Consider the following 25380-nt stretch of genomic DNA (forward strand, 5'->3'; position numbering starts at 1 on the left):
CCTGATGCCCAGATCTTTACCTGAATTCCTCCTCTTCTGCCCCACTTCCATGTCCACCCCTTCTAGGCTCGACTGCTGGGGCTGATGGGAGAACAGGAAGTGTCTGGAGACCTGGGTACAAGGCTGTCTCTGCCACTTACTGTGTGCCTTTGAGCAAGTCATTTTACCCCATGAGCTTCTGGTTTCCTCATCCATAAAGTGGAAACATCAATACAAAACTCGCAGGATTGATGGTAAGAATAAATAAATCACATGCTAAATTAGTGTCAATGAGGAGTATTAGACAATCGGTCATTTGGTGATATTTTTAACCTACATTAGGTTCAGCACCTCCGTGTGCTTCATTAACACCTCCAAGTCCTGCTGACAACACCAGTGCCAGAGAGTGGCTGGCAGCGACTCAGACGCCTGACACTTGGCTCAGTGGACCCTGCGCTCCTGCCATCTGGTGGCTGTTTATGAAAACTACCTCTTACTCTACATCGCGAAGCCTCTGTGAGCAAGGAGGCCAAAAGAGCAGCAGAGCCTTGAAAGGTGCGTTAGGAATGAAAGAATGTAGGCTCCTTGTTTGGGAAACCATAAGATCATCCCACACAGGACCCAACTCTGGACCGCTTACAAGCGCCAAGAACTGACTCTAGGAGGCAGAGGGCCCCCAGAGCAAAGCAGGCGTTTTTTTCAGCATCCAAATTTGTCAGTCCAAACGACAGCAGATACTCAAACTAGTCCGTGTTTTAAGGTGATATTCAGCTAAAAGTTTTCTATGTAGAAAATGAACTCCACTGTTCATGAACTCTAAATGGTGCAATAAGAAATATACTAATTCACAAAGGAAGCATTCTTACCAAAAAATGTTAAATCTGAACATGAGCCTGAGGAAACAGACAAACCCAGAATGTAGAACAGGTTCTGGCCTACACTCTTTTTTTTTTTTTAAAGTTCATGCCAAAAAAAAAAAAAAAAAAAAAAAAAGTTCATGCCATGGGAAGAAAGAAAGAAAAAAAGCAGAGGGACTTTCTTAGATGAAAAGATACTAAAGAAATATATAGAGATGTGGGTGGATCTAGAGACTGTCATACAGAGTGAAGTAAGTCAGAAAGAGAAAAACAAATATTAACGCATATACGTGGAACCTAGAAAAATGGTACAGATGAACCGGTTTGCAGGGCAGAAATTGAGACACAGATGTAGAAAACAAACGTATGGACACCAAAGGGGTAAAGCGGTGGGGGGTGGTGCTGTGATGAATTGGGAGATTGGGATTGACATATATACACTAATATGTATAAAATGGATAACTAATGAGAACCTGCTGTATAAAAAAATAAATAAAATTCAAAAATTCCAAAAAAAAAAGAAATACAACAATTGCAATATGTGAACCTTGATTAACTGGTTGGAAAAAAATCTATGCTCTGGAGATAGTTGGAAAAATTTGAATGTGGAATCTGAACATATATATTATATCATATATATGATGAAATTGTTGCTAGGTATAAAGCTGATTATGCGATTATATAGAGAATGTCTTTATTCTTGAGGGATACCAAGTTGTAACACTAAAAAAAGTTTAGGAATGAAATGTCATGATGTTTGTAACATTTTCAAATGGTTAACGGTTCAGCAAAAAAAATTATATCTTTATGTATATAATGTTTTATATATACATGTACAAGGAGAGAAGAGAGAAAACAAAACAAATGTGGCAGAATATTACCAAGGATTCATCTAGGTAAAGGCATACAGATGTTCGCGGTACCATTCTTTCCACTTCTCTGTAGGTTTGGAAAACATCATAATAAAAAGTTTGGAGAAATTCGATTTGTATGCTGCGCTTAAAATATTATGTGAAGGTAAGTATTCTCTCTTCATTTCACTTTTCAGTTGAGTATATTATTGGCTACATTTGCATCTGTATAATTGTTCCTTTAAAAATATATATTTTGCTTTGCCCTGTTCCCTGTTGGAACATTCACATGATATATTTATAGCCAGCCGTGGCCAAGTTCACTCAGGACTCATCTGTGTAGCTTCATCTGTACTCTCTCTAATAAGGAGTTTTATGGCCATGTGTTTGATGCCTCCCCTGATGTGCCCCTTTACTGTTCCTCCTGCTGTGGTGTTTCTTCTTACAGCAAATGTTGCCTTTAGCATCTTTCTTGGCTGCTTGCTCTTTCATCCAGTGCTTAACAGCGTGATTGTGCGGGCTGACACAGATTCTTCTGCGCTTGATGTGAAGGCTGCCAAGAAGGGAAGAAAAAAAAATCACTGATAGAAAGTACAAGTCAGTAAAAACTTAGTGAACTTATAGGCAGTTCCCACTTTGGGACAGTGTATCTTTGGACATAGACTGAATCCTAAAGCTGAGGACCACAAGGATGAGTCTTTACTATGGTGCTGCCTGTGGTTCCTCAGACACCTGCAGAAAATACTAAAAGGAGAAGGAATAAAGAGAGAAGAGCAGAGGGGAGGGGAGGGGAGGGGAGGGAGAGGGAAGGAGAGAAACCATGTGAAAACAATTCTCTTTCCTGACCCCAAGCACCCAACAAAACCAATTCCTTCCTCACCGCCCATCTTAAACACATCCTCCTCCTTAAGGTTTTTCTAGATCCTCTCAGCTAAATGCCCTCTTTTTTCCTTGGAATCTCCGTGGTGCTTGTTACCTCTCTTCTGACACTTAGTTTACTCCACCTTTTATCTGAGTACTTGTCTCAGACTCTCTCCTTTTTCTGTGGAGCCTCGAAGGAGGAATAGTTTGGAAGTGTCTTGAAAAGGCCTTGTTCAGAGCAGGAATCCAGTAATTAGTTGTAGATATGAAGTGAAAATTGTTCAAAATAAGGACAATCTGGTTTTGTTTCAACAAAACAATCAACTAAAATGTTCTAGACATTTATTAACATTTTAATATAATATAGATCTATACCATGTCTCAGAATTTGTTTTCGTTTTTATTTTTCTGTATGAAATGTTGACATTGGGGTGGGAGACTCCTAGAGCACCATTCACAATTTCTGGTAACTAGAAAAATTTCTTGTTACAAAAGATATTGTGACTTCTAATACCCCATCAGATGCCATCCAGCTTTTTATGAAATGTTGCAGATCCTGCTGGCTCTACATATACAATATTTCTGTATCTGGATAAATTGAAACCCCCTACCCTTTTCTATGGGGGGAAAAACCGTGATAGAGAGCAGGCTGCCATCTCTCCAGCAGTCCAAGAGGACCCATCAGCTAATGTGGGGACTCCTAAAATGGGAGAAAAAGTTGGGAAAGGCTTGAATGCACTTGAGCATAATAAAGCCAGCATGTGGGATTGTTAATTTGAAAGAAGTGAGGCATCTTAATAGGAGGACAACACATTCTCTAAGTGTAGTAGATTGAGAGGTCTTCAAAAGAGAAGCTACTTCTCACTATGGCCAGTTGGTTTGCCTTAAGCTATTATAGGAGAAAACGTGGCTACAGCATTAATGTGGAGGAAAAAACAACAAACAAGAAAGAGCTGAAGCTCCTACCCTTTCCAAAGGACTAAATTCTCTCCTCTCCCTGTGGTGTCAGCAAGAACCTGAGCAGACATCCAGTGGAGAAAGACTCCACCGACACCCAGATAAGCCCATTGGTTACACAGGAGAGAACTAGGACGCAACGCCACTATTCCTGGGGGAGCCTCAGGGAGGGGCACTGGCTCTGGGGCTGCAGGAGAGCCCTGGATGGGGGAATACAGACAGAGGATCCAGGGAGGAAGACAGCCACAGGAAAACAGGCAACACCTGCCATGTGGGACCCTTTTCAAAGGTGTAATAGAAAGGGAAAAATCAGCAGCTAGGGCTTCCCTGGTGGCGCAGTGGTTGAGAGTCTGCCTGCTGATGCAGGGGACACGGGTTCATGCCCCGGTCCGGGAAGATCCCACATGCCGCGGAGCGGCTGGGCCCGTGAGCCATTGCCGCTGAGCCTGCGCGTCTGGAGCCTGTGCTCCGCAACGGGAGAGGCCACAACAGTGAGAGGCCTGTGTACCACAAAAAAAAAAAAAAAAAAAAAGTCAACTGCCAGAACACAGCTCCAAAATCCAAGATGCTCTGATGTTTTAAAACCCTAAAACTTAAAGACTGCTTAAACTTCCACTTGTATCCCATGTGTCTCCATCAGGATAAAAAGAGACGAGGTCATGTGGGGCAAGGAGGTAGCCTATTTCACACTCCCTCCCCTTCCCCCAACTCCACAATATTCTGATGGCACTGACCCACCGGGTTGTGAATTTCTAGGTGAAGAGGTTTGACTCTAAGAAACCATTAGGCTGATCCCTTGATTTTTTTTTTTTTTTTACCCATAAGAGAGTAGCTAGCGACAGTCCAGTGGATTTAAAGGGGTGGCCCTGCCATAGATTATACCTATAATTGATCCCTAAACTTTATTTCTTTACCTATTCCTCTAAGCCCAACAGCCCTTCAACACCACTTTTGAAAAGGTACTAAAGATCCCCAAATATCTTTATTCAATAACTATAAATTTTCTTCCCAACGGATAATGTCTATATGATTCAAGAAAACTCAGGGACTTCCCTGGCAGTCCAGTGGTTACGACTCTGCGCTTCCATTGCAGGGGTCAAGGGTTCAATCCCTGGTCTGGGAAATAAGATCCCACATGCTGCATGCCATGGCCAAAAGATGAAAACAAAAACAGAAACAAAAAAACGCAGAGCTCTGCTCAAGATATACAACTTTGCCTTGTGTTTATGTTTAGAAAGAGCTAGAAGCTCTTTAATGAAATCACTGTAGAGAAATTTTAAACAAACTGCTGTCTCAGACATCAAATATTCCAGTGATTGTTTAAAGGGTGTGAAACAAAGGACCTATTTCTAGGCGGAAAGGGCAAGGAAATAAATCTAGTGAGTTCAATGTAAGTTAATTTATACTAGTGAATTGTGATTAATAATATTGATACATGCTTTTTGGGAATTGTATTTTCAACGCTTGCAATATTTTCTACATCTAAAGCACTTGTCTCAAACCTTAATGTCTTTATACACAGTCAAGGTTAAGGGACTACATTTTGGATAAGTAAAAACATGGTCTGTAGTAAAACCATTTGAAAACAAGAGAACATTTATTTATTTATGTTGAATCAGAAAACACAACAGAGATGACCTGTAATTTATGATTACAAAATACTACATAGTCCAATTTCATCTTATTTGAGACTAAGTCATAACTACTCTATATTTTTCAGCTGTCTTATCAGCACAGAGGGGCCAATTTAAAAACTTGTACTTGGATGAAGTATTTTTAGATCCAAGTGATTGGCTTCAGAGTTTCCCTTTAATTAAAATTGAGTCCTTTTTAAAATGAAGAATCATGTTTTTGATATTTTCCCTTATCGAAGTGAGGATTTGCAATATTTCTGTACCTATACCTTTTATTTTTTAATATTTATTTATTATTTTATTCATTTATTTTGGCTGCACTGGGTCTTAGTTGCGGCATGCGGGATCTTTAGTTGCGGCACGTGGGATCTTTAGTTGCGGCATGCGTACTTTTTAGTGCGGCATGCAGGCTTCTTAGCTCTGGCGTGGGGAATCTATTTCCCCGACCAGGGATCAAACCTAGGGCCCCTACATTGGGAGCATGGAGTCTTACCCACTGGACCACCAGGGAAGTCCCTGTACCTATACCTTTTAGATCTCTATCTCACACCTGCTTAACCCAAAGAAACTTCTCTGAAAATTCTGAGAACAGTGTCCCCTGAGAGTCCCCAGCATCTATCTCTTACTCATATACACACAGACACCTCCTCTGGTTCTTTCTCTGTGGCTTTCTGGGAGTCCCACGGGAGCCCTTACAAGTTCTGAAGGCTTTTTAGTCTGAGGTGACATATGCCAGTGAGGTGGAGGGAATTGAAAGCTGACAATCTAGCATTTCTGAGAGCAGCCTCAGGCAAATTTACTTCAGCTAGGTAGGGCTGACTGACACAAATACCCAGGTGTTTCCAATTTTCCAGAGCATTGCCTATCCGTGAACTGCCTATGAATTTTCACTCTGCAACTATTACCAGCACTATTTATTCAGATTAAATAAAAACTGATGGGATCTTGGCCAGGCATATACTATGGGAGCTTTTCAAGCCCGTTGGGAACGTGAAGCATCCCCTCAGAAGGGAGCTCGTCAGTTAGTATTCCCCGGATTGCTATGGGAGTCACTGGTTCCTGCCGACTAACCCTCCTGAGCTGACAGTGCCAGTGAGGGACGTGATCTGAGGAGACACTGAGAGAATTTCCGGTCCTCTCGCTTCTCCCCCACAGACACCTGTGCTTATTAAAAGTTTGGGTCAGGAATTGTTTTCCTCCGTACATGTAACCCCAAGTGTGATATTTAAACTTTGTTGGATATGAGATCCTTTTGAGGAGCTTGTGAATTCTATGGACCCTCTCCCTAAGAAAATGCTCACACATTCATACCCACAAATTTCAGGGAATTCACAGAACCCTGACCTGAAGAGAGTCTATCCATGGACAGCTTACAAACTCTTCCTCTGAACTTCTGAGAATCTTTTCTTGGAGAAGTGTTTCTCAAGGATGAGTAATGGATGGATTCCTTTGAAAGGGGGGAAAATGTATCTTAAATCTCAGAGAATGGTCTGCAGGACCCAGTTGGATAGAGTCTCCTGGGGACTGCAGGAGGGTAGAGTCTGTTTTGTTACTGCTGTATCTTTGCACATAGAAGGGTACTTGGTACATAATGGCTAATCAATATATATTTGTTGAATTCATTCAATTAATGAAGAGGTTCCCCAGTGACTCAGGAACTCAGGCATCAGCATTGGGCTTATTTGTGTCACCTGGAGCCACAAGTGGTATTAAAACCAGCACTCCTGGGAGATGCCTAATGTGCCCTTGTTATGATTTAAAGGTGCCAAATGCTTTGGAGTTTGGGAGAACATTTTAATGGGTAGTCCCACCGTTGTTTTGAGAGACCTTGGAATATAGTGTTCTGAATGAAGAGACCTGGGTTCTCATCCCATTTCTGCTGTTCACTAGCTATCTGTCACCAGGTGAGCTATGTCATCTGCTCAGTGACAGCGTTCTCCTGTGTGACATGGATATGATTTATGCCTTCCTCACAGCATTATTGTTAGAACCCAGATTTGCTAAGTACCAATGCATTTCCGATACTAAAGTCTGTGTGGAGACGTTGAGTACATATGTAAGTCCAGAGTTTTGAATAGCTGAGCCATGGGTGGAGGTAGGAGGGGTGAGAGCAACAGCCCAGAATCAAAAGCAAAGAAGGGCATTTGAACTTGATTGCATGTAGCACTTGTGACAGGTATGGACACCTCCACGCTTCTGTTTGAATCTTACATACACTTCTGATGAATTCAGAGAGGAAAAATGATAGCAGCCCATTACTTGCAGGGAAAAATTATAGTTAAAGCCATGAAATTGAATAGAGTCACCTTCTGTTTTTATTTTTGCTTTTGCTTTTGTTTTCACTCAGAATGTCCCTTGTTTGGCTGAGGAAAGTCGTGCACACTGTCTGGTGACTAAAGGCATTTCCCTCTCAACACAGCAGTGCAATGCAGGCAACGGAGGGTTAGCATGTGCCTCTGGACATCCTGGCACAGAGAGAGTGCGCATTCACGCCACCCTCCCCTCCCTTGTTCAAATAATTATTTGTATGCTGCGTATCAGGCAAAGTCTCCCCAACCTATTGTTCACTAGACGAGAAACGACCACTCAGCAGGTCTAGACCTCCCTGCCCAAGAACACTCACATGACAGCAGCCAAGTCACAATCTCCGTCAGCTCTCTGAATGCTACATGTAGTCACTCTTTCCAGAAGCCTTCTGGAAATATGATGTGAAACCTCAGTGCAGCAGCTGGAGGCAATGGGAAGTATGGCTAAAAGAGGAGAAGAAAGAAATGTGAACTCTCACAGTTTACCGAACACTGGCCTGGCTCTTATCTTGAAGACTCTAGAGAAACAGAATGTCAACCCACTGAAGCAAGAGGCAAACACTTACTGGGGGCTTCGTACATGCAGACTCCAGGGCAGGACACGTCTCTACCCTACAGAACTTACACTGTATTGGGGGCGGGGAGATAAAACTAAGCACAAGCAAAGACACAAAACAAGGCAAGAGTTGAGAAACAGTTTCAGATGATGTTACTGGGGTTGCAACCGTACTTGCAGCCTCAGAGGTGAGGTTAACAAAGTGTCCCGTGAGCTCCGAAGGGAGCAACCACATGGGTCCCTGGAGCAGGTTTGAAATGGACCCACCAGGGAAGTTCTTAACTGAATCTTTAAGGACTTGGATGGGCGGAGAAAAATGGAGAAAACTTGTCCAGGCCAAAGGAAGTGCATGGTCAAGAGTTCTGAGATAGGAAAGCCCAGGGCACATTTAGAGAATAGAGAAAAATGGACCACTTGGTGTGAACTGAGTGGCTGGGAAGCTGACTAATGGGAGGTATGTTCAAAGCATAGACTGAGGTCACACCCCATTGAATGCCAGTCTAAGGAGGTTTATCTTTTATGAAATGGAGTCCATTAAATATTTGAGAAAGGAGAAGGGTTTAGGAAAATTTATCTTGCAGTGATGAGCAAGTGGGGATAATATAAGGGAGGAGTGCCTGGGGCAGGAAGTCAGGTTAGGAGGAGCTTCTGTTACCCAGATATAAGGAGAAAAGGGCAACACAAATATGCAAGGAAACCTAATCTCCTTCGAAAATGTGTGTCTGCAAATTCCTACGTGCCACACGCACACAGTATTCTATGCTCCCCATTCTTCCAAGTGGGTAATACATTTTTTTTAAAAAAATTAGAAATTATAGTCAACAGTGGCTGCAGGTGGCAGTCTCATAATAACAGACAGAAGTTAGCCCCTGAATTAGAGGTTAAAAGAAATGAGTAAAACCCCTCAGTGGTGTCAGCTCTAAGCCATAGAGGTCCCTGCTCTTGGGACAAGGAGAGATTATAAGTGAAAGAAGCCAGATTCAAAAAGCCACATACTGTATGATCCCATTTATATGAAATGTTCAGAATAGGCAAATCCATAAAGACAGAAAGGAGATTAGTGGTTGCCAGGGGTGGGAGTAGGAGGGAATGGGACATGACTGCTAATAGGTACAGGGTCTCTTTTTGGGTTGATGAAACAGGCTGAAATTAGACAGTGGTAATGGTTGTACAATTCTGTGAATATACTAAAAATCACTGAATTGTACCCCTTTTTTTGTTTGTCTTTGGTTTTTTGGGGTTTTTTTAGCCATATCCCGCAACTTGAGGGATCTCAGTTCCCTGACCAGGGATTGAACCCGGGGCCACGAGAGTGAAAGCCCGGAATCCTAACCATTAGGCCACCAGGGAACTCCCCAAATTATATGCTGTTTTTGGAGGGTGGGGGCGTGCTGAGCTTCGAACCTAGGCCCACAGCAGCAAAGCGCCAAGTCCTAACCACTGGACCACCAGGGAATTCCTTATTTCAATGTTTTAAGAAGTACGATGGGAGAAGGACACTGATTGTCCTCACATTTATTAATGCATTGATTTCCTTAAACTAATTGTTTCTTTCTTTAGCTACGCTGTGCTTCCTATTCTCCAAGTCAATCTGTTTTACTATCCCAAACAAGGTTTTGGGTTTATTCATGTAACCATTCATTCATTCACCCATCTTACTATATAAGAATTACTATGTGAATTCTTATAAATGAAATATTATCTATATTTATGTCTATGAGCTCTTTTACAGTGAATCACTATGCTGGACTTGGGGGTAGAAAGATGAAGAGTTACTACTACACATACTTCTGTTATTAGTTGTAACCCAGGCAACTATAAAATATGAAATGGACTTTCAGAAGCATTGTGGGAATTAAGAATCATAGGCAAACCTATGTGCTTAAGAATTTGAGTTTTCGGGATGCTGACATCAATTCAAAGCAGTTTTAAGCCAGAAAAGCACTCAGGACCTATATGTACTTAATAAACTGAATTTTATTTCTCAGATATAAAGGTAGGCTGGGCTCACCTGGAGATCACTTAACCTAAGACAGATTAACTATCGAAAGGCAAGAGGCAGGCCAGCATTTATCATATGTTCACAGATGTGACTGGTGCCCTAGTGAGGCAGCTGGAAATGTAAAAGGCCAAGAAAGATGGAATCCTCTGAAGCGTGCACAAGGAGTTAAGTAATGAAGAATCTTAACAGGGTGGTTTGGATTAGGGCAAAGGTAAGATTCTTTTAGATAACATCGCCCCCTAGAGGTTTTCTAGAGCAGCTTTCTATCAATATTTCCATTTTGAAAGAACCACCAGGAACTTCCTCTGATTTCGATGATAAATATAAATATTAAAACATATTTTTATTTTTGCATTTTTATATTTTTGCATCTATGTTTATAAAAAAGATTACTCCATACTTTTATCCCCTGATATCATCCTTGAATGTTCTGAGTGTTAACGTTATATCAATCTCAACAATGCATTGGGTAGCTTTCTCTGTTTTTCTATTATTTGAAAAAGTTTGTGTAAGACAAGGATTACCTGTCCCTCCAATGTTTGGTAAAACCTCTAAAACCATTTATGTCTACTGTCTGTCTGAAGAAAAGATGTTCAATTCTGACTTAACTTCCTTAGTAGTTACATGTTTATTTAGATTTTCTGTAACTTCTCCAGTCAATTTTGATATCTTAGCTTTCTAAGAAATTGTACATTTCATCTACAATTTCTAATGTTTTGTCACTGAAAGAGTTCGGAACACGCCACCCCAAAATGTGCCGCTCTGGCATGTTGATTATTTTAAGTTAAAGCCACTTAAAAAACCAACAGATGCAGAAATGGTACTCTGACCTTCCTAAAAGCAAGAGAGAAAACTTCCACGTAAAAGGTACCCTCCCAACACCTGGGGAAGAAAGAAATTTTTAGCAGCAGAGGGTGGTACCACCCCACCTTCTGGGTGAAGTGAGATGGTATCTCCACCTCACAGGAAGCTGAAGCCAAGGAAAATCTGCACAAAGGAACCACAAACGAACCTTGTTAAACTAAGCCTTATGTTCCTAGTCACTTTTTCATGGTTAACTGCTTTAGCCCAAGTTTCTTTGTCTTCTCACGTTTTCACAATTACCACTCTTTGTCCAACTTAATATATAAGTCGTAATGTTACCGAAACCAGGTCCAGCTGCTCGCCGCTCAAAAGCCAATAAAGAGGCGAGGTTGGTGGAAAGGAAAGTTTACTTTATTTTGGATGCCGGAAACCTGGGTGGGGGCAGGGTACGGAGGGCAGACTCCTGTCCAAAGGCCGACTCCCCCCCTGACAATCAGGGGGCAAGAGTTTTTATAGACAGAGGGAGGGGGCTACGTGGTGCAGAAGCTCTGACAGTCATCGGTGGTCTGACCAGCGTCATACCGATTGTTTTAGGCACAGTTAATCTTCAGTTCCGGGATTGGTTTGTTCCCATTTCTTTTGAGGCCAATTCTTGGAAATGTGGCAGCTTATGTACAGCTCACCAGATATGGCTCAGAATATTGTCTATGGACCTTAAGGAGAAATTAAAAGTCCTTGATTTTGCTTAATGACTAAACTATTATAATTTGGTCTCCTTTGACTGTTTTCCCGTTTCTGCATTTTCTCACTTCTCTGATGAAACTTATTCTTTGGTTCAATTTTTTCCACAGATAAATGGCAGGGTGAGGACATGGGGGGTGGGGGGAAGGACCATAGGGTCCTGCTCCGTTTCAGTAACTCAGACTGCTTCTTTGGGTCTACATTTCCTCGTGAAGGTGATTTCGGACGCACGCAGCAGTAAGCAGCAGCTTGTAACAAGCAGCAGTGAGCAGTAGTTGGAAGCAAGATCTTAGTTCCCTGACCGGGAGTCCTAAGTGCTAAACCACAGAAGCCAGCGGGTAGGGCGTAAATCCCCGGGTCTTGCCTGCAGTTTCAGGAAAGAATTTAAGCGAGGAGGTAGAAGGTATAGAGAAATGTAAAGACGCACAGGGAAAGGGGGAGGGGGAACACTTGGGAAGTTTAAACCCTTTATGAGGGGCCAGTTTTCTGGGTCCTTGTCTCCCTTTTGGCCAATCATCTTGCTTTGTCCCCCTACGCTAATTTGTCTCAGGACCCTCCCCGTAGGTGCGCACGCACTGCTCAGCTAAGATGGATCTCCACACAAAGGATTGGGGAAGCAAGACTCATCATGGCCTGGCGTTGTTCCCCTGACTTTTGACCCCCAAGGAGACTTTCTGTGCATGTTTAGTGTCTCCCTTGCCCCACGGAGGGGGGGAACGGAGATCCCTTGATCCTTTACTCAAACAAGGTTTTGCCCCTCTTTGTTCTTGCCATAACTGTTATCTTAAGGCATCCACAAGAGACAAAGCTTGGCTATTTACCCTGTCCGCCCCTGTTATAGCTTCCATTTTGGAGAGTAAACAGGAGGCTGATTTTAAATGTCTAACCTGGAGCCCATCTAACCCCTGTCTCAGGAAATGCAAACAGGAGGCTAGTTGTAAGGGTCCTGCCTGAAGCCCACTTTTTTCCTACCCCAAGAAATGTAAACGGGAGGCCAGTTGTAAATGCCTAGCTTGGGGCCCATCTATCTCCTGCCTCAAAGGCACCCATTAAATAAATTTGTATGCTCTTCTCTTGTTAATCTGTCTTTTGTTACAGGGGTCCTAGTACAGAACCTAGAAGGGTATAAGGAAAAAAATTTTTTTCCTTCCCTACGTCACAGCACTATCTTACCGTATCTACGGTTGAGTTCTTTTTTGGTATACAGTGTTTGAAGAGGCAGTTCCTGTGCAAAGTAACCGTTTAAAAATCTGGGTCTAAATAATAAATAAAATATATTTATAAATTTACAAAAATCATTTTCTTAGAAACTAAAAATACGCATTGAACTCATTCATTAAAAGTGAAATCACGGGGCTTCCCTGGTGGTGCGGTGGTTGGGAGTCCGCCTGCCGATGCAGGGGACATGGGTTCGTGCCCCGGTCCGGGAGGATCCCGCATGCCGCGGAAGTGAAATCACGAAACATTTATTCTGTAAAACAGCGGAGGTGCTATTTATTATAACAGGTAGGATACAGCTAAATTTAGCCTAAGTGCATTTATTTAAAACACGATAAAATAAAACGTTCAACTCGCGACCCTAGAAAAGGAAAATCAGAGGAAACTAAACCGAAGATGGGAAAAAGACACCAGCACGACGCTGCGGCGCTTTACGGCTGTCGCGCTACACCTATCTGTAGGCAAGGCGGCCGTGGATCGGGAGACTAGCTGCTGAAGCCGAAGCCCCGGCCCAAAGAAGGGGAGGAGGAGGAGGAGGAGTGCGGGGCGACAGCTGTGGGCATGCGGGTGGTGCTTGTCTGGGGCACGTCCCGCCGCTTTTCCGGTCTCTGCGCCTGTGCAACCTGCTGGGCGCCACAGGCAAGGTGGGCCTGCTTTTCGCTCTGCGGGTGTTTGGTGCGTGCGGCGCAGGGAGGGCGCGGGAGCGAAGAAGCGGGCAAGTATAAGGAGTGCGCCTCCGCGAGGGTAACATCACGCGACCGGCGTGGTGGCTGGGCTGCTCACGCGCCCACGGACGTCAGCCAGCGCGAGCCTCCCCGGCCGCGACCCTGAAACAGCAGACACCTGCGCCCGCCGCCCGGACCTCCCCGAGCGGAAGCGCGAGTCCTGCCTCTGCCCGGCGGCTTCTGAGGACGCTCTCTGGCGGCGCGGGAGAGCCTGGCCGGGGCGCGCAGGACCAGCCTGTCCTACCGCGGGCTGTCATTCCTGGAGCTGTGGGGCAAAGTCAGTTGCGCTGGGCACGTCTTTCCTACCTTCGTTAGTGTTTTGCGTGCTTGATCTATCCGTTTCTGATGCACATAGGTAAGAAATCTTACACTGTTGTTGAGATTATGTCATATTTTTTTTTCCTTGCCAGTCTGTCAGCTTTTACAATGCATCGCTTGGGGTTATATTTTCAAACGCGTACAAGTACCCTTCCGGTATGCCGCCGGGATTGGAGTAGAAGCACTAGCCTCGGTTGCCAAATTTAAAGGGGCGCCAAAAAACTCAGTAACGAAGACAAGTCACATTTTAATGCAGCATTTTTAAAAATAAGAATTAATACAAAGACATATGTGATGAATGAACTACTGCAATTTTAAATAAAAACAAAATTCGACCCTGCGCTTGCACGACTCACCTCGGTCACATCACTTCCCCACCCTATTCTCAGCCTTGGGTGAACCTTCTTGGTGAATTGATTGTACTTATCCTTCCCTAAGATTCCTCTAGTGCTATTACAGACTTTTGCGTAAATTCTGTTTTTCTGATATTAATAGCATGACACTAAACTTTTGGTTAAATTTATCCATCATTTTGTATTTTCAGTCATCTTTTTTCTTTGCTTTCTTCCCCTTCGGTTGGATTGATAAGTTTAATACATTTCCTTCAAAAGTTTTTTTAATGAAAACTTAGGCTTGGTTAGGTCAAGAAAAAACTTCCCTGGGAGAAGAGCAACAATATCTCATACAAACCTTTTTGAGTTTGAATCAAGTATTATTTTACTAATGAAGGTAATTGCCACATCAGTACAATTCAGCAGCGTTTATTGAGCGCCTGCCTTGTGTCAGTCATTGTTCCAGGCACTAGGTATACAAAACTTAGTGAGTCACTGTACCTGAACTCAGAGTCCCTACCCTAGCAATTTCCTAATATCTTAGAAGACCTTCTTGCTGCATGTGACATTTTTACCCTTTCCGTCCTAGAAATTTTCCATATTCCTGATTTTCAAGACACTAAATTCCTCATTCCCCTAATAGTCATTCCTCTGTATCCAACTGAGGACATTATCTCCTGCCACTTTAAACTTACTCCTTTTCATTTTCTCATCTCATTTAACCATCGTTTACTGTTACCCAAGCCAGAAACCCGTGTGTCATTCCATCCTCCTGCACTCCACAGCCAGTCACAAACACCTGTAAATTTTACTCCCTGGACATTGCTCAGATTTGTTTCCCCCTTTTCGTCCCTGTTACCACTGCCCAAATTCCAAACCTCATCAGTTTGCTCCTGGCCAACTGACCCTCCCAGTTGCCTCTGTTTTCCCAGTCTTGCTCTTCCCCCACATGGATCTGAGGTCTCACAACGCCCTGTGCTTTTCTGTCTTTACCATATATAAAATTAAGCGTTTACACGACTGTCTTTTGACTGTGAACTCCCTTAGCGTATCTTTATACCCATACCGCATAGCACAGTGCCTGGCATTAGTGCTGAATGTCTCTTAAGCTGATCTAAACTCTGTTGTAGTCTTATATCATGTTTCCTTTTATCTTGTTTTAAGGCTTTTAAATATTAAATATTTTTCCTTTTTTTATAAATAAGATTATCATTTTTTTGATCAAGGTCTTATGTCCCAAGTGTCCTAAAATTACACAGTGCTTTTCAGAAACATACCATCCCACCCTCAAGTAATTAGGGGTCAGTTCAGTATGATGAATCATTTGTCCATTATATTTAATTTTATATAATTAAATATTATATAATTTTATATAATTAAATATTATATTTAATATTTTAAAGATGATGTTATTAGTATCATTAAAAGCATTATCTTGTCTTATTATAGTGTTATTGCCGTTGATTCTGTTGGTTTTGGGTTGTCATCATTGTTTCCAGTATTAAGTGTCAGAGTTGGATGGTTAATGGGAATGTCTGTCCCTGATTTGATTTTATGTCTATGATCCAGTTTTAGTCAGTAACTAGAAGGCTTTAAAGATTTCCCGACTCAAGACCTTTTATGACCAGCACTAAAACACTGCACATCAAATTTGGATATAAAGATTAGATTCTGGGTTTTAAGGAAAGGATTCTGTTAATGTACAGAGGTGACCCAGTTTCCTCTCTTCCTTAGATGGATGGCTAAGTACGGTTCCCAGAGCTGCAGTATGGTTGTCCCTTGGGGGCTTATTAGAAATGCAGTTTGAAAAGCACCAGTACAAAGAATTGTAAGGTCGGATCTTAACAAACAGCACCACGAAACAGAGGAAAGCTTCAAGTGAGCTTTATTAGGGAGCGCTCCCGGGCGAGGTTCACTGGTCCGAGAGAAAGGGGCCAGAGAAGTTGCACCAGGGCGAGGGTTGGGCAAGATTTTATAGGGGAAGAAGGGAAAGGGGTGTGGTGAATCTGGGAGGGCGCAGGGTATTCCTTATTTGGTGGTCTTTTCGGGTATCCTGGGGGACCGTTAGTCCCGCCCCTCGAAAGGCGGGAAGGCTGGGCCGGGTTCAAAGTCCCCAGGCCAGTTCCTGGAACTGGGTGGTCCGGAAAGTCTCCAGGTCAGTTTCTGGACTGGGTGGTCCAGAGAGTTTCGGTCTGATGCAACCTGTGAATCTGATTGTGTTCCCCTGCCTCGGGCCAGTTGGCCTTACAAGAATACTTAATGGAACACAGCAGAAAGGAAACAGAGCAAAGGCACATGCCATTGTTAGAGAAATATTCCCAGGATAAAGATAAAAATGATAAAGAAAGATTTGCTTGGCTGCTGTCACTATCTCAAGTCCATAAGTGTAACTTAAGAATGGCAATAGGTACAAAAAAATTTTTTTTAATTATAAAAAGAATGATAGTAGTTAAATGTTCCAAATATGGTTGGGGACACATTTCCCCTTCCAGTGAACTTCACACCTTAATGGAGCCACATCACACTGTGGATGCCTACAGACAAAGGTGTCCACTGCTGTCACCATATAGGCAAGAAGGAGTCACGAAGATATGATGCATGAAACTGCTGTGCCCATATAAAGTTCTCCCAGAGACTTCTTGGAGCCCTGAGATAATGTTTGTGTAATGGAGAGTGAATGAGGGTTTTTCTTTAGTTAATCTGAACAGATTTGGTCACCAGTACTTCTTACATCATGGACACTGGAGTGCTCAGGGGGTAGTCTTGAAGGGGGTTAGGTAATTTTTTGCCATAGAGACATGCTGACAGGCATTACTGCACAGATATTAGGTGTGTGGAGACAGACTACCAGGTTCAAGCCCTGGCTCTGCCACTTACTAGCTGATGTTGGGTGAGTTACTTAATACTCTGTGTCGCAGTTTCTTTATCTGCAATATGGAGATGGTAATACACCTACCTCATGGGGTTGTGAGGCTTGTATGAGTTTATACATTTAAGTGCTTAGAACAGAAGTGACAAATAGTAAACAATAAATGGAAACAAAAAAGACGTCATCTGGAGGTCAATATACAGCACAGTGCCAGCTCCACAGTAGGTATCCAGGTGTCTGAGTGTTTGTGGAATGTGTCCATTGTCAATATATTGCCCCTTAGCTTCAAATTCACCCTTAATTGCCTATTCTATGAAATTAAGATGGGCCCTTGTAGTGTAAGTGCCTGAAAGCCACCTTTTTTGATTGGAATGTAGGTGTCTGACATTAAGCTTTTGATTGCCAATGCATCCATTTCAGAGGCATCCACAGAATAAACGTATTGTCAGCTGCAGAACTAAAGAGCCAGACTGCCCCATCCTTGGCCCCCTCTCCCTCCAGTGAGACACCTCCCTGTGAAGAACTTTCCCCTGCAAACTGGAGGGCAGACCTGGTGATTTTTTTTTGCCATTCAGTGAGCATGGCTGTGCCCTCCAACAAGGTCTTGGTCTCAGCTGGGCAGGGAAGGGGTGCAGGATCTCTTCCTTGAGTACTCTATTTTGTCCTGGGAAAATCTGCTATTCCCGCGTGCTTTAGTGTCCTCTTTCTAGCCTATCTCTTGTTATAGCTGATAATTTGTTGTATTAAACTTTTCCTGTTCAAATTATTGTCTGGTTTCTGTCTCTTGATAGGACTCTTAATTGATAATGAATGAATGAAACGTTAATGTTCCAAGAAGTTTGTTGTCTGTTAAGACGGATGATGCAAACTTTTAAGAAATGACTATATGTGTTGTACAGATATGCTGTTACCTATGATTAAGTGGAACAAAATATAAAGCAGTATGTAGATTGTGTTCTGTGATTTATAAGAAATATTTATATTTGGACATTCAGACAATCAAAATATAGGTCAGTCACATGACCAAAATATATTTCTCAGATATATTTGATCTTCAAATATACGTGAGTTCCTGGCTCACAACTCCCAAAACGCTTGGAATTGCCTTGTAATAAGAGCAACGGGAGCATCTTTTGTTAAAATATTTGGTTTTCTTGTCCTCAGTTCCCGAAAACGCTTCAAACCATAAAGGTGAAGTGAATGTCTGGTCATTATTGGTAACAAACCCTTTCCACCACAACTGGGTTCATGTTAATGAAGGTAACTTTTGCAAAGCGCCTAAGGATGCGGACTGGTTAGGGTTGGAGCTTTTAGTTCCACCCGGATTTACAGGGAGGAGAGAGGGGCTGGAGGTTGAATCAATCACCAATGGCTGGGAATTCCCTGGCAGTCCAGTGGTTAGGACTCCTCGCTTTCACTGCTGAGGGTTCGGGTTCGATCCCTGGTCAGAGAACTAAGACACCGCAAGCTGCACAGCATGGCCAAAAATAAATAGATAAAAATCACCAACGGCCAATGAGTTAATCAATCATGCCTATGTAATAAAGCCTCCATAAAAGCAAAAAAAAAGGAGGGGGTTTGGAGAGCTTCTATGTTGGGGAACCAAAATGCTTCCATGTGCTGCCATGCTGGGCCCAAAGCTCCACAGGACAGAAGCTCCTTTGTTCAGGACCTCATCCTATGTATCTCTTCACCCAGCTGTTGATTCGTATCCTTTGATATCCTTTGTAATAAATCAGTAATCTGGTGAGTAAGCAGGTTTTCCTAAATTCTATGAGCCCTCTAACAAATTAATCAAACCCAAGGTGGGAGATCATTGGAACCACCTATTTATAGCCAGTTGGTCAGAAGCACAGGTAACAATGTGGGCTTGCGATTGGCACCTGAAGTGGAGGGCAGCCTTGTGGGGCTGACCCCTTTGCCTGTGGAATCTATCTCTGGGTAGATAGTGTCAGAATTGAGAGGAGTTCAGTGTTGTTTGTTGGTCTGGGGAAACCTACACACATGTTGGAATTGGGTACAGGAACGTTTTCATGGTCCTATTTAATGTTTTTAAAATCTGTGTGGTTATGCATGGTTAAGCAGTTCCCCAAGTTCATGTAGTTAGAATTCTGACCTGGCGTTTTGGAGTCCAAAGCTCACACTCTTCCCAGTATGCCAACATTTCTTAAACTGGGTTTCATAGACCTCAGGGGATGTGTTCTCAGGGTCTGTGAGCTCTCCAGACAATGCCTAAATTTAATATTTCATCTCAATGATAATCTTTACATAGACATGTTCCGGACCTTCTGGAAGACCATCTTAAAGGAGCACTTGCAGGACATTTGAATTTTGCTTTAAGTTTATGCTAGTGTTGTTAACAAGTCAGATACTATCTTAATTGTCCCAGGCCAATAAGAAGAGAACAGAGTGGAGTTTCAAAATGGATTCATGCTAAGGGAGGGGCAAATTATACCATCAGGGTTCAAACAGAAAAAGATGGTGGGGAAAAAAACACTTCTTATTCTGAACAGGGTGGTTAATGCACATGAAACTCAAAACCTGCACATCGAGTATCAGTGCTATATTCATGTTTGGAATAGCGATTTTCGTTTTGGCCAAACATTAACATTAGGTTAAATTAATATTGTTAAAAAAAAAAAAATTAATATTGTTACATTTAAATCTTCTTGGCTTTGAAGTTGTGGTTTTATTTAAATTTATTTTGGTTTTACAATTGCAGAAGATACATACATAAACACATATATATGGGGTTTATACCTAGTTATACGTTTATACATCAAGTGATGTAGTAAAATAATGTAAAAGTCATCATTGAGAATAAAGAGAATGTTTTTCTTTAAAGGGGCCCATATATGACTGAAATTTGAGAAGATTGCTATTATAAGAAGCCAGTCTGCTTCTCTAGATATAGAAAAGGACATTAAAAAAAACAAACCTGAACTACATTATAAAGATGATGATTGGGTTTTTTTTAACCAAATCTAGATGCTAAATCCAATAATGTTATTGAACTCAGGGAAATCAGGACCTATTGTTTTAACTAAAGGGCACACTTGGAGAGAAACTGAAGGGCAGATTTACTGGGCACGTCTTGTCTGGCTTCTCAGGAAGCACTCCTGGTGAAACAGAGTCCCAACTGTTCAGAACAACTTTCAAGCACAAATGTATATTCTTCCAACCCTCCTTAGTGAGGCTTCTATGATTAAAACAAACAAAAGAAAAAGTTTTCTTTTAGGATGCAAGCAGCAAGTCCCTAGCAAGTATCTCTAATCAGGAGCCATCCTACACTGAGAAAGTAGGTTGTCACAGGAAATTGGAAGAAAGCCAATTTGGGACTTAAGCAAAATCCCCCAACTTGTATCTGCTGGACAAAGTGGACCCTTAGTCTTTAACGCACAATAAAAACAGCAAGTCCCACAAAGCTCTAGGTTGTGGCTTTAAATAATCTGGCTCTTGGCCACTGGATGATAGACATTTTTATGGAGTCGGAATTGAGTTCTGGGAGCCGGCAGCCACGTCAGCAGGTGTGGAGTATGCCCTATCTTGGAGGAGAATCCAGGGCTTCTAATTATGGGTAAGTCAACTGCTCCTTGATTTATGCAGAATATTTTGGGGATGCCAGTTACTGAGCTATCACATCAAGATGGACACTTCAGGCACCATTAAGAGAATGGAACATTTAATGCCTCAAAAAACAAAATGTATTTCCCAAAGTCCCACACTGCCACGGGCCACTTCCCTATCCCCTCCCTCAGCCTGAGACAATTGTCAGGGCCATGTATACCTCCTTCCCTGCGCTGCTCAGTATTCACTTTCCTCCCTCCCTCCCTCCCTCCCTCTCTCCCTCTCTCCCTCTCTCCCTCTCTCCCTCCCAATCTGACCTTTCTCCCAGCCTGAATTCATTACAACCTCCCACAAGGCACCTGAGACACACAGACACTTGAATGGACATTTGGCACGGAAAGCAGTGGGCTTGCCCCTCAGTTCCACAACTGTTCTCAGGCCTACTCTCATGTATTTTAACCCCGACATCACTTATTTTTAAATTGCAGAAAGCTGGAGCTTCCCGGACAATGTGATTTCCCTGTGACCCAAACTGCCTTAGGAAAAAGCCCCAAGACTAACCCAGAAAGTTACTGTTGGGTCTCCTCAGCTCTTTCTTATCATCACCAACTGTTCCTTTTCAAACACCTCTGTGTTTTGTGGTCCCACCCTCTCTGCCAGAGCTCAGTCCCAAGCAGACCTTGGCCTTGGGTCTGGCAGGGCTTCCCTCATTACCCTGCCCCCTCTGCCGGCCCCTCCTTCCCTCCCTCCTCTCCTGGAGGAGGGCCGCTGCTGCTCCTGCGGCTGGATTATAAAATAGGCCCGGAAGCTGGACGGGGAGTTGTATACACTTTTATTTCAAAGCTTTATGTGAGAAAAAAAAAAAACAACTGCATTGCCAAGACTAGGAATAAAGCCTTAGCTGGTAGACTTTTGTTTAACAATGGGGGTGAATCCTAAAATTTTAATGGTGAAATTTTCTGAAAAATTTACAGAAACATATAAACTGAAAACCTTTTTGTTCTGCTAAGATAAGTGGCTAGAGATGAAGAACTGTGCTCAGTAATAAAGCTCAGTAGATTGGGGCACTCTATTGGGATGATAGCCAACTCCAGAGTAGGACAGAGGCTGGTCTGCTCTAGCTAGTTCTTGCCGGGGAATGTGGAACCATTGTTGCCAGATCTGATTTTTCAAGAGAAGCTCTAAAATCTAATTCGTATGTGTGTATATATGAGTATGTGTATTTGGAATCTGTCAGTTTAAAAACGTTGGCTCGGGACTTCCCTGGTGGTCCAGGGGTTAAGACTCCGCGCTTCCACTGCAGGGGGCACCCGCTCGATCCCTGGTCGGGGAACTAAGATTCCCATAGGCCGCCCGGTGCGGCCAAAAATAAATAAAATTTTTTTTAATTAAAAAAAAAATGTTGGCTTAATTTTTCAAAAAGCAGACCAAACAAAACTTACATTTCACCTCTTCTGAATTTAGAGACTCTATTCAGGGTAAAGTTTCAGAAAAGAAGACAGTGGAAAAGAGTCAAATCAGTCAAGTATTAAATACCTATATTTAGAGGTTCCTAAATACAGTAGAAAAGATTGCCTCCAGTCCAGACGCAGTTATAGTCTCCATATATATGCTAGCAAATCACAATAGAAGTTCTCTTTGATATAATTTGTATGGTTCAATCATCTCCTTTATCCTGTGTCCCTTTTTAAAGATCAGACTGAAGTTTTGGTTTTCAGTAACCACATGGCTGACTTTGATCAGAAAGCTTGCAGCTTACCAAAACATAAACCAGAGGTCCAGTCTGTCTTTCTTCCAGGACTATGCACACTTGTATTCAGACAGTTCAGCAGGTCAGGGTAAGGGGGAAGACAGTTGAATAATAGGGGCTTTCCTCCAGCCTCTACCCAGGGATTCTCTTAAGATACTATCAACAGAAAAGAATGCACTGCTCAAAGTTGCACTGGTGGCAAATTACTGATATTTAAGTGCAAATGAGGTTCCTTCCTGAAATTGCCTCTTGGAGATGAGGAATTTAAACCAACGCCACTCTCATGTAGATAATTGGAAATCTGACCCCTAACTGCAGGAGTACCTCACTCCTTCCAGCTCCATCTTGGAAGGCAGCCCCCTTCCTTCCCCTGGAGGCTTAGATAGCCAGCCGGCCACTCACCTTCCGAGGGCTGAAGAGCCACCCAGGCAGCCAAGGCCAAGAGAGCGAGTCCTGTCCGCTGCATTCCTGCCTGCCCCAGCAGCTCGACAGCACCACAGGTGAGCCTGTTAAGATCAGGAAATGAGGCTAAAAGTGCCCTTGGGTGCAGAGAAAGAGCGTGGAGGAAAGCAAGCCAGAAAGCTCCACCCTGGTAGGTGCTAGGGTACCTCTTTCTCATGTTTCTTTCCTTGAAACCAGGCTCTTAAGACCAGACCTGTGTTCAACCACCTGAGGGATCAGGTGATGTCTGTGGTGATCTGACCTCTGGTGAGATTGCTGTGAGTTTGGAGGTGTGCATCAATTTGGGGACCATTAAAAATAGCTACCTACATGAATTCCTCCACAGTTATAAATCAAAATTTTGGAGTAGAGAACCAGTAATTTGAAGTTTTAAAAAGCTCCGTAGGTGATTCTGATGGATACCTCTATTGAGAACCATTGTGTAAAGGAATCAGTTTTTTAGTAGCTTATTGAAACTGAGTTTCTAGGGACAAAGGTGGCAAGTCATAAAAAACATTATCTGGTGGAAAGATGGGAAAATTCAACCCCATTCTGGTCTTGGTCTGCAGCCAAAGTGTTTCCAGTGAGGCTGTTAGTTTATTTAGGAGAAAGGTAATAAGACAGGTAGAGGGGCTATGCCTGGTAAAAAAGAGCCCTAGAGCAGGTGTGAGCAGGCATGAGGAGGTGTGGGCTCTAGTCCAGCTTCGTCACTAATCAGCTTTGTGAATAAAACTATAGGGTAGGCTGAGGATAGCTGGGTTCTAATCCTGCCTTTTCTACTAACTGGTTACATAACCTTAGCAAATGTTCTTAACTTTAAGTAAGAAGTCAGGCTGGATGACCTCCAAAGTCCTGCCATGCTTCCTCTAACTGCACTGTCTCATGCAGTAGCTTCTTGTCCACATGTGGTCCTTTAGCATTTGAAATGTGCTAGTCCAAATTCACATGTGCTATAAGTGTAAAATACACACCGAATTTCAAAGACTTGGTACAAAGAAATATAAAATATCTTGTTAATAATTTTTGTATTGGTTATATGCTGAAATGATAATATTTGATATATTGAGTTTCATAAGCTATATTATTAAAATTATTCACCTGCTTTTTTACTTTTTTTAATGTGACTACTCAGAAAATTCTAAATTACTTATGTAGCTTACACTGTATTTGCATTGGGCAGCGCTACTTTATAAGGTCAAGAGCTCGAGGTCAGAATTGTCCCCCAGCTGTCAAGTTGTGGTACTTAACCAAGCTCTAATTTCACTATCAAGAACTGGAGTTATAATACAATAGGCAATGGGAGCTTTGTGGGCACAGGGCTAGGCCAAGCATGGGAAGACCTAGTCTTGCAGAGCAGCCGTTCCAGACTCTGCCACTAAGCAAAGGTCCTAAGACTCTTGCTGAAGTTCTCGGAAATAGAGCACAGAGATCCTGCAGAGGTGACTGTCAAGGCCCATGAAGCTATATGCGCCCACCACAACTGCGCAGCCTCTGGACCTAGCAGAGGACCAGGTGCTCTGAAGGTGAGTCAGGGAAGCTGCACAGAAGTTATGTCCTGAAACAGCCACAGTTAAGAAATTATTTTGATTTACAGAAACAACACGGGTACATAAACATTCAGTCACCAGCCTGCCACTGTGCCTGAAGTTCCTGCCCTGAGAGGCCTTCTTGAGGGTGGCTTCTGTGCAGTAGAAAAAAGCCTCTGTTCAGATGAAATGAAGGATGACTATTGGGTAATAGGAGTGATTTTAATCAAACAGGAAGGCTGGGCTCGGTTTTGATGAACCTGGGATTAGACAGACCCTGTGTGCTTTTTCGAGAACTCTTACTTGTTTCTCTATTTAACAGGAAAGCTTCCCTTTCACTGTGTGTGCCTGTCTCCTCTGCTAGGAAATGTCACCATGGGCCTTCCAGGAAAAAGACCTAGGGACAGAATCTGGACTTGGAGAGCACAGGAGCCCCTCCTTGAGTGTCACAGGTTATTAGTACTTTCCCTCTCCTTCCTGGGGGGTCACTGCTGAGATGGTGGCTTGGGTAGTGGTAACCTGAAGACAGTTGGTGTGGCTCGTGGAACCAAAAGCATTAAAGCTTGCACTTGTGAAATTACCACCTTTAGAATGGCAGCCTTGGGGCAAGGCATTAGGTCAGCCTGGTGTTAAAAAGCAAACTGGACATCCACCAGCAGATCAGTTTGACTGGGGTGAGGGCAAAATTGGGATGGGACTTTGTCTGGAGAGAACATGGTGCAAGCTGTAATTATGGGGAGTGTATGTCTGTGTGTGACAGGGTGTTCACTAGGCAGATGTGGACCAGAATTAACTGGGAAGGAGCTTCAAGAGTGTTATCACGGCTTCCCTGGTGGCCCAGTGGTTGAGAGTCCGCCTGCCGATGCAGGGGACACGGGTTCGTGCCCCGGTCTGGGAAGATCCCACATGCCGCGGAACGGCTGTGCCCGTGAGCCATGGCCGCTGAGCCTGCGCGTCCGGAGCCTGTGCTCCGCAACGGGAGAGGCCACAACAGTGAGAGGCCCGCGTACCGCAAAAACAAAACAAAACAAAACCAAGTGGTATCAGAGCAACTTTGATTATTTAAATATTGTTATCTGGGCTCAG

At 43.0% G+C, this 25380-nt stretch overlaps 1 protein-coding gene across 1 annotated transcript; it reads right to left on the reverse strand.

Annotated features, from left to right (window-relative positions):
* Nucleotides 1–1519: 1519 nt before the first annotated feature.
* CCL28 (C-C motif chemokine ligand 28) lies at nt 1520–22924 on the reverse strand. The gene is made up of 3 exons (XM_024740343.1): nt 22730–22924; nt 7763–7889; nt 1520–2240 (listed from the first exon to the last, which is right to left on the reverse strand). The coding sequence occupies exons 1-3, from the start codon at nt 22791–22793 to the stop codon at nt 2048–2050; spliced, it is 384 nt and encodes a 127-aa protein (XP_024596111.1). The 5' UTR covers nt 22794–22924; the 3' UTR covers nt 1520–2047.
* Nucleotides 22925–25380: the final 2456 nt, after the last annotated feature.

Source organism: Neophocaena asiaeorientalis, unplaced genomic scaffold, assembly GCF_003031525.2.
Source record: "Neophocaena asiaeorientalis asiaeorientalis breed wild unplaced genomic scaffold, Neophocaena_asiaeorientalis_V1.1 scaffold57, whole genome shotgun sequence".
In the NCBI taxonomy this organism is placed as follows: Eukaryota; Metazoa; Chordata; class Mammalia; order Artiodactyla; family Phocoenidae; genus Neophocaena; species Neophocaena asiaeorientalis.